This window comes from Apteryx mantelli, chromosome 28, assembly GCF_036417845.1.
Source record: "Apteryx mantelli isolate bAptMan1 chromosome 28, bAptMan1.hap1, whole genome shotgun sequence".
Taxonomy (NCBI): domain Eukaryota; kingdom Metazoa; phylum Chordata; class Aves; order Apterygiformes; family Apterygidae; genus Apteryx; species Apteryx mantelli.
In genome coordinates this window covers 1,094,890-1,104,617 of record NC_090005.1, presented here as the reverse complement: position 1 = coordinate 1,104,617, position 9,728 = coordinate 1,094,890, and the positions used below count along the sequence as shown (strand labels likewise).

Below are 9,728 nucleotides of genomic sequence, written 5' to 3'. Positions count from 1 at the left end.
CATGGCTCTAATCCTTCGCTTGTATTGAACAAGAGCAGACAGTCCTCATCTGAAAGTGGTAGAGAAGGCTGTCTGCAGAGGATTGATTTTTTTTTGTTGTTGACCCAGAGGCAAATGTTTTCAATTTAGCAAAAGTTTCATGATATTTCAGTTTTAATTATTCTAAATGATTCTTTCAGCTCAGCTGCTGACCTGGAGATTCAACTGCTTGCACATCCCTTGCCATGTACACTATGAAAAAGGATTTTTCCCATCCTTTTTTCTTCCCCATAGGTGTCACTCTTGTGTTCAGTATGAATGTATTTCTTCTACTCCAGATAGTTTTTCCAGACATCATCTGATTAAGTTAGGACAACTTTCTTTGGGACCATATTAAATAATATACACAACCTTAATTTCTGTGTGAATGTGTCTCTCACTGGTTCCACCCAAATTTGAATATTCATTAAATTAATAATAAACCAGATAACTTGTTGGACACATATTTTTCTTTGCGTTGCAGAAAAGTAAAGTTTTATTAGAGATGCTGTTATCAGCAGAAAGTAGATCACTAACTTTGGTGCAGATTAATGACTATAAATTACAGTGATTGCATATGAAGAACAATACAAAAAGGAAGAAGTAGATAGTTTTAGAAGAGTCCTAGAGAGGAGTCATCTTAGCTTCATGAATAACTTCCGTAGAGCAATCCATGTGTTGTGGAGGCACGCAGTGAATGTGCTATGTGTGTTATCACCGTGTACACTGGGTTGGTCAGACAGCGGTAGGTAGATCGGAGAACACCAGCGTCATTGCTTGTATCCTAACACACTCTTGACTGCCCTGTGAAAAGAAAGAGGAAACCATTACTCTATTTGATGGGGAAATCAAGTGTCTCCTGCAGCACAGATGTTTCAGATGTATCCATTTTATGTAAATGTCCATCTGTATTAGCAAGAAGGTGGAGAAGAAGCTTAGTCTGTTTCTGTAAGTGAAGCTAAGACACCCTGAAGTTAAGAGGTTTGATACTGAATGGTTTAATACCTGTTGCAATGACAAATACGGAAACCATAACACAGGGAATAATATTTACAGGCAAATAGAAATGAAGCACAAAATGGGAAAGCCATGGGGAGAGGATAAATTAGGATCCTCTTTGGAAGGGGTTTCTTACCTGTCTTCTCACCATACTGACTATGAGAGTAGGAAGTAGAAGAATAGGAATGGGAGGATCCTCCCCCTCCTTGGACAGCTCCTTGAGACGTCCTGTGAAAGGGAAGGGATTTTAATGAATGGAACATAACGACATTAACAAACAGACACACTGCGACATACTATGCAGTGGGTGTAACAGCTAGACTTTTTCTGAAATTTGGAGACAGTTCTTTTCATCTTATGATTCCATTCCCTTCCAGCTATATTTTCTTAGAAAGCTGTAGAAGCAGAAATAACAAAGGACTATAAAAGTAAAATACTTCTTCTCTCCCATTCCCACTGTGATTGTTCATCTGTTGAAAGAAGGAAGTGCATTACAGTCTGGTTGTGCTTGGTGATTCCTCTCATGAGATTTATTCTCTGTAATTATGCCAAGAAGAATTGGATAAACTGTAAAAGCACATCAGTAACTGCATGCTTTATTTTTTCCTCTGTGTTTGGTCTGCTTATTAAACTTATAAAATACACATTTCAATGCAGATACTGTGAAAAATGTGTTGTGTTCAGATTTCAACAACAGACTAGTAGAACATTGTACTCTGTCTTCTGCAAGTCTTGATAGAGACAAGACTGTGATGAAATTAAGCCCTTATTTACGAACAGAATACGTACGTAAGGTCTTGCTGTCCCTCCTGCAGCAGTGCCCGGTACTGAGCAATCTCCTGTTCCAGGCGGGTCTTGATGCCCAGGAGCATCTTGTACTCTTGGTTCTGACCCTCCATCTCGCACCGAATACTGGCCAGCTCCTCCTCTACAGAGTTAATCTGGCCTTGGATTTGTTGCAGCAGCAAGCTATAGCGAGATTCGGTTTCTGCCAAGGAGTTTTCCAGAGAGCTTTTCTGAAAGTGGAAATGGGGGAGCTTAGGACCGGAGCACTACCTCTCCCTACCCAAGGAGGGAGTGTCCCGCTCAAAGGAGGAAAGGGCCCTCAGTGATCCTGCCCCACGTACCGTGCTGAGCTGTGCCTGCAGTTCAATCTCCAGGTTCTGCATTTCGCGTCTCAGTTCGGTGAGCTGGTGGCTGCTTGTCTGGATGTCCTCATTGCTAGAGGTGACCTGCCGATTGACTTCTTCCATCTGCCAGAGTGAGATACCAAACACACCTTCTGAGCGAGAAGACCCCCTCACGGAGCAGATCTGCTAGCTGAGAACTAAGATAACCACAGTGCCTCTCCTTCTAGTTCCATCTTGCTGGAAGGCAGCCCAGTCACTGCTCCTCAGATCCTGACTTGCCACCCAGTCTTTGTACATCAGACCCGGCCTGCTCCCTTTCTGCTGCTGGAGTCCTTCCCCAACACCTTTTTCCTTGCAGTTCCCCGAGTTGTGCAGGGGCAGGCTGGTGTTCCACCCAGCAGCCTCTTCTGATCACGGGCAGCCAAAGGACTCCTGTTCATGTGAGCAGCCTCCCCGGTATTGCATGCCTGTGTTTTCCCGCAGAAGGAGACTTCCACTCTGAGCATTGCTACATACCTTGACTTCATACCACTGCTCAACCTCTCTGCGGTTCCTCTCAATGATCTGCTCGTATTCGTTTCTCAGGTCATTTAGCGTCTTTGTCAGATCTATGCCAGGAGCAGCATTGACCTCCACGCTCACGTCGCCACCAGTCTGGGACTGCAGCTGCCTCATCTCCTGCAGAGAGTCCGAAGAGAGGAACAAAGAGTACAGGTCACTTCTTCAACTAGGGACAGTGAGCCAGGCAACATGGAGGTAATAAAGGAATGCCATTCACGTGACGTAAGTCCGAACTGACTTGGTACCTAAACTTTAGGAACCCTGAAAGATCAGAAGACTATTTCTTGCAGATACTATTTATCATTGGCTCTTACCTCTTCATGGTTTCTCTTAAGAGCAATCAGCTCATCCTGCAAGGCCTCCAGCTCTGATTCCAGAGAAGACCTAAACAGAGTCAGCTCATCCAGCATATTTCTCAAGCCATTAATATCAGCCTCCACACTTTGACGAATGACCAGTTCACTCTCATACCTGTACCACACAGAAGAGAGACAGAGGAATGGGGAGATGAGCTGACAACCGTTGTCAATAGCCCTCACCCTTCCTATGTCTGTGTGCCAGTAGAAGAAGATGGGGGCTCAGTCACTGCACTCGGGGCAGTGCCTCGACTCCTGACTTCCGTGAGCAGGACGCGAAAGACATGCAAGGTTCACTCACTTCATTCGGAAGTCATCAGCAGTCATCCTGCTGTTGTCGATCTCCAGCAGCAGTTTGTTGTTGTCCACAGTGGCAGAAATGATCTGCAAGAGAGTAAGTTGGAGTGGATTCTCCTTGTGCCCAACACACCCAGAAGAGGAAGAGAGGAGATGCAAAGCTTTGGTGGGGCTTTCTTGTTGGTCTTGGAGTTCTTTCCTGCAGTAATGCAGGAACCACATGAGAGGGTTACTCTCCAAGAAGTGCTTTCCAAGGAAACCCAGGTTATCACAGAGTCACCGTCAAAAGACATAGTGGTATCTTCTGTTGCTCAAGTTAGAGACAGTTGCCCAGGTGTGGCCAGGGAATGTGTATTCTGCCCTTTCTCTGTAACCTGCTTTGTCTCGGTCCGTTTACTGTAATTTCTACCAGTACTAAAGTAAGGTTTTGTGTGGGAAGGCCTTGGTGCTTCCAGCTGCTCTACGTAGGAGTGTGCGGAGAGAAAGGGAATTTGGATCTTGCAGTCCAGGTGCTGTGGCTTTGCACACCATCCAGCTGAACTGGATTGGAGTGGAGGGAAAGACTGGAAACCGCACATCCCTGATCTGGAGCCACCGGCACAATGTGAGATTTCAGTCACGTGCACGAGCATGTTTGGGCCTGGGGAGTGCTCCTTAATCCCCTGCGCGGTGGCCCCGGAGCACTTGCCTTTCCCTTGTGGGCTGGTGTGTGGGCTCGCTTACCCAAGGGGTGGGAGACATGGCTCCGCAGGTTTCTGCCAGTAATACCACCAGCAAGGCCGTTCACTAGCACCCTCCACCCCCTTAGAGCCACTTCCAGAGGGAAGACGGAAGTGCTCGCAACTGAGAATTGCGTGTCAGAGATGGAGGCCAGTTAGTCAGGGCTCTCTTACCTGGTTCTGGAGTTGTTCGATGGTCTGGTAGTAGGAGCTATAGTCCTTTGAAACGCTGGGAGCTTGCTTCCTGTACCACTCCCGAATGTGGTGCTCAAGCTGAGCGTTTTCTTCCTCCAGTCTTCGCACTTTGTCCAGGTAAGAAGCCAGGCGCTCGTTCAGGTTCTGCATGGTGACCTTCTCATTGCCGCCCAGAAAGACATCCCCACCACCACCAAAGCCACCTCCCAGGCCACCACCGAAGCCACCTCCTAGGCCACCACCGAAGCCACCTCCCATGCCTCCACCAAAGCTGCCAGCGCACAGGGACCCTCCATAGCTAATGCTGCTTGCTCCCCCACCATAGCTTCCGCCGCCTATCACAGAGGAGGCATATCGCCTGGAGGAGGCGGAGGAACTCCTGCCGCTAGCACCACCACAGTGGCCTCCTCCTCCACCACTTCTGTAAGAAATGCTAGACATTCTCTTGATGCTGCAGCTCATGGTGAAAGCAGTAAGGTATCCAAGCCCAACCCCAAAGCGCGCTGCACAGCTAGATACAGAAGATCAGACTGCAGCCTTTCTGTCTTTGCTGATCACTATTTATACCTTCTTGGGTGGGTGTCACCTGCAAGGCAGTCCAGCTTCCCATGAAGTTTGCCAGCCATAGTGCTCATGCCAAAAGTGATGTGCTAAGGGGAATTTCTTTTGGGATTTGGGACAACCCTCCCTATAGGTATTGTGTTTGCAGGCTGATTCACACAAAGCACGCGCTATAATTTCAGGTGGGTGGCTGTGTGTTAGATTTTGTTTCAGATAGTATGTTGCTGGCTGCTCAGTGAGTGAGACTCATTTTAATACTTCCTCTTTGATCTTTGTAGTCATTTTTTCTCCTGAAAAGAGGTGATTAAAGCACCACCTAGTTACTCTTCCTCCTTTAGTTTCAGAGTTGGAGAAATATGAACTCATGCACCCTATGCGTGGATGTTACTTCATCGTGCCTCAGAACTGCCAGCATCTGGTTTTGGAAGCATGGTCTTATAAGGATTTAGGCCCTAAACTAGTGCGAAAGCTAATCGTGGGTATTGTCTTTCATGATACTTAATGATAAAATCCTATTAGAGTAATTTCTGAGCAAGCAACGATACTTCTCTTTCTTTACAAAAAGTTCTGGTAGTATTACCTTTAGGAAACAGTTGTATGTCTTGTACAAAGGCGTATGGATATGCAGAGATGTCATCGTTTAAAGTCATGGTGATTTTTGGAATTTTGTGTAGAATTTCAGTCACTCAAATATTATTTATTTATTTATTTATTATTTATATTGAAATGGATATGTAGAATCTACAAGGCAACACTTAATCTGTCTTGTGAGAGGAGATTAAAAGGATTTAGCTTCTTAACTTAGCAAGGCAAAGTCTCAAACGGTATCATCTTGCTCTCCTTGCGGAAGGAAATACCACAGCTATAATAAAGGACAGTGCTGTTGTCTACAGAACAAGGGGTGTAATCTGGCCTTATCCATGGGAGACATAAGGATCTAGAAGAGGCTTCCATTTTGGGGGCTTTGGATCAAAAAGGGAAGTAGTTTTAAGATGATTGGTTTATGCCTGGGATTTCATCCTTGCATAGTAGAGACTCAGCTGTGATGGCTGTGATGACCCTTTAGATCCTCTTCCCCTCTGTCTTTTGTCTCTCTAACACTGCAGAGGCTCTGTGGCACAATTGCAGCACTTCTGTAAGAGAACACGATGTGATGAACCTTTGTTTGGAAATGTAATTTTGCCTTTAAATGACTCTTGGAAAACATAAATTTTAAGTCTAGAAGACAAATGGCTTCTTTGTGTGACGGTGACACTTTGATGGGAATTCCTCTCTTTGGAAGTTAAAAATTACTATTTCATTTATTTGTCAGTTTTTTTCACTTTATGATTTTACTCACATATGACTTGTAATTGTGGCTGGAGCAACATTTTTACTTATCCACAATGATAATGAGCCCCATAAAAGTCAGTAATGCATGTTATAATTGACTGAAGAATCATGGAAAGCCATTTACCCTCTTTCTAGATCCCCCTACACATATTTTCAGATACGCAGAACATAATTTCGTACTTCGATCTTCATAATTATGATTGTTCTTTTATTAGTAGCACTCTTAATTATCTGCTTGTCAGAACCAGTTGCTTTGCATATTTTATTGAAACTGAGTCATTATTATTAAAAAATAAAAATTATTTTCTCACAGGGTGTGATTCCTTAGTCATATTTTCCTCATTAGATTGTTGAAATGCTCCTTTATTCTTCCCTATGAGCTGTTTATTGCTGATTGGCATTAATGCCAGAGGTGTGATTTTTATGTGTCCTTCTTGGCCTTTTTGCATCATAGCATCTGACCCAACAATTCCCAGTATTTCCCAATGCTGTAATTTTATGCCCTCAGCAGATTCCTTTTCTTTGTCTCTCTGTCTCTGTCTCTGTCTTTCTCTCTCTCTCTCTCTCTTTTTTTTAACAGCTGATCTAACTATGCTCAGTGCTGTAAATGTATCACAAAGACATTTTTATTCTTTCTGTTCTGGAATTCATGGGCATTTCCATGTCTCCTGTGGATTTTTGGTCCGCTGTGTTGTGGACACAGTGCCTTGGCCTGAGATGGCTGTTGTGAGTCCCTTTGGAACAGACACAGTGATTTATTCTACAAGCCAAAAAACCCAGGTCCCTCTAGGTGCCATTAACATTCCTAATCCTTGCAATGACAGAAGAAGTTGAGACATCTTCTGTTTAGAGGGTTAAGCAGCCGTTCAGCTGTTGAAGAGAGTGTTAAAGCTTTGAAATCATATCTTCCTTGGAAGACTTTTTGCTTACAGTGCACTCCATGAATCTCTATAAATCAGAAAGGTTTCTTTGAAGTAACAGTGGTATAAAGCCTTTCCAAGCACTGTTTACGCACTGGTGAAATTGGATGCAGAGCCACAAACAGGTGCTGTGAACTGGCAAAAAAATCAAAAATAGTCAGTGGTTTGCACAGAAACTAAGATACCATTGCTGAGTATGTGTCTTTAGTCACACAAGAGGGAGAGGAGAACCTCGGCAATATTTAGTAGTAATTAATTGTTCTACAAGAAGTGAGGCAACTTTGGTCTGGGTAAGAGTACTACTCCCAGCAGCTTCATCAGGAGCTCCATCTGTGCATTCCTCATCCTTCACCTGTCACCGTTCAGCGTCATCCATCTGTGAATCTCTTAATTTTATTCGCAGATGAATGGATTTCGTAACCCCAAATTCTGTTCTTATTTTTCTCTTAGGTGATTCACTGAGATGGAATCTTACACCTTGCACATCTGTAGACATATAGAAAATACTGCTAAATGTGAACTGTTCTAATTCTCCAGTCTATCTAAATTGTTAGTAAGTCAAATTGCTTTACACATTAAATCCCACGAAAGAAACGGTTTTGATCTTGAACATTTGCAGCATCCAAAGATTCAATTTCTGTTACTCTTTTCTTGAAGCAGCCTTTCTTGCTATTCTTGTCATTCACAGCTATTGAAAATTTTATAAATGTGACCTGACTTCTCACAATACTTTTAATTCCAATAGTCTTTCCTGCCTTTTAGAAAAATTTGTTTTATGAGTAATTCCCAAGGTAAGTGAAGATCTTCCAATATAGTGATCCTTTCCTTGTCTCTTCCTCTCTACCTGCTATAACGTGCTGTCATTATCAGTGTTAACTAATTGAATTGTAAACTCCTCACTGTCAGAGTCCTCTTTTCTTGTAGGTCTTTTCAGAACAACAGGCAACTGTATCACCTTTTGTAAAGAATCATTGACATGAAATGAAGTAAGTGGCAGGAACCGACAGTGGTATCAAGATACCTGATAGAGTATATTGCAAGGTTTCTGGAGCATCTGTCAACCTCAGATGCTGGCAGTGATGTATGCTGTACTTTCAGCACAACTATGGCATGTTCCACGCATTTTCCCCAGGAGGGTCCTTGCGCTAGATTGGGTGGTGGTTAGTTCCTCATGGATCAATGGTGATATGCAAAAGAAGTTGTACTGTCATCAACAGGACTCCAGCAGTGATCTAATACTGCTACACTAACTGGTGGTTTCACTGTGCCTCCACTCCTTTCAGTCTGAAGATTTTGCATGGCTTTGGTTTTGCAGATTTAACTGAAGACTCTTTATAGTGCCATCTATTTCACAAAGTCCTTACACTCTTAGAAGTTAGTTCTGAAATTACTAACTCTGAGATTACTGAAAGAAAATCTGACCTAAATAGTACACTTCTAAATGGTTTATGATGAGAAAACTTTTCATTTCATTACTCTAACAGAACAATACCCTCAGACTTAAATGAAGCAGCAAATACTAGAGACCAGATTTGGTCAGATGAGGAGGGAACAACAGGCACTTGGATGAAAACTGGCTAATTTTGTGAATTTACTTGAGCATACAGTTATGGATTGAGAAGTGGTTCACTATCTACAGTGATCTACAGAAAGTAAAATTTGTAAAAAAAAATCTGTTCTAATTTAGTATTGTCCTCTCTTCTCCAAATTTAATTGCAAATTTTACCTTCTTAAACAACCAGAAAAATGAAATATAGAAAATACTTTTAGTAGATGAAACGTCTCCAATTCCTCATAGGGCATGGTATCAGCCATTTGATAATGTTGACAAAAATTTGGTTCTTGGGGTTATATTGGTATTTAAATTGAAAAATCTATCAGAAAACTAATGTTTCTGTGCTTGACACTAAAGGAAACAGGCACATTACGTTTTTGACTGTATTGCCTAACAGAAGTTAGCAATATGTAATTCTCTGTGCAGTCAAAGTTACAGAAATACTTCATATCAGGAAGCCTTATACATATTGGCGCAACCTGTACTGAGTCACACCTTCCCACAGGAACTCTAGCTGTGATGAGCTGAGTAAAGCCAAAGATGAATGGACTCAGATGAATCATAGTAGTGGCGCTGAGCATAATTTAGTATATTAACAGATAATTAAATAACCTTCAAAAAGTTACCCATCATTGACATTTTCTTTCTCCTTTCACTCACATCATTTAGAGTGTATTTAGCAATAAAAAGCTTGATACACCAAGGCAAGAGGCTGGAAAGCAACCCGTGAGTAGCCATTAGAAAACAAGGTGGTAAATGCCTTGTAATTGCGCAGGAATGAGAAAAATTGTCTCAAGGATAACTTTCTGTTTTCAAGCTTATACTTCTTGCTTTTAAACAGAGGGTCTGTCAGATGATGAGAGGGTCTCTGACTCTTTGACAGTCCCCGTAGGCGTAGTTTGGTACATGTCACACTTCTCTCCCTTCAAGAGTCATGCTTATGGTTAGTGACATTTCCTTTAGCTCAGTGACATTACTTAGTCATATTGTCCATTTTGTTAATACAAGATAGATTTTTCTGAGAGTATGTTGCAAAGTATAACAGGACCACGTGTATTTGATTAGGTAGCCTGATAGATAGACAC

General features: G+C 42.6%; 1 protein-coding gene across 1 annotated transcript; it reads right to left on the bottom strand.

Annotated features, from left to right (window-relative positions):
- Positions 1-802: 802 nt before the first annotated feature.
- On the bottom strand, positions 803-4,737 carry LOC106487618 (keratin, type I cytoskeletal 13-like). Its single transcript, XM_013946393.2, has 8 exons — positions 4,255-4,737; positions 3,366-3,448; positions 3,023-3,179; positions 2,664-2,825; positions 2,145-2,270; positions 1,807-2,033; positions 1,154-1,245; positions 803-822 (listed from the first exon to the last, which is right to left on the bottom strand). Exons 1-8 carry the CDS (start codon positions 4,735-4,737, stop codon positions 803-805), a joined length of 1,350 nt encoding a protein of 449 aa, XP_013801847.2.
- Positions 4,738-9,728: the final 4,991 nt, after the last annotated feature.

What these genes read in the sequence shown, in the direction of transcription:
- LOC106487618 (XM_013946393.2), bottom strand. Translation starts at nt 4,737, where the DNA reads ATGAGCTGCAGCATCAAGAGAATGTCTAGCATTTCTTACAGAAGTGGT. An exon ending in TCGAACAACTCCAGAACCAG is followed by an intron (nt 3,449 to 4,254) that starts GTAAGAGAGCCC and finishes ACTCTCTTGCAG; the next exon opens with ATCATTTCTGCCACTGTGGA. An exon ending in GCTGATGACTTCCGAATGAA is followed by an intron (nt 3,180 to 3,365) that starts GTGAGTGAACCT and finishes TGTGTGGTACAG; the next exon opens with GTATGAGAGTGAACTGGTCA.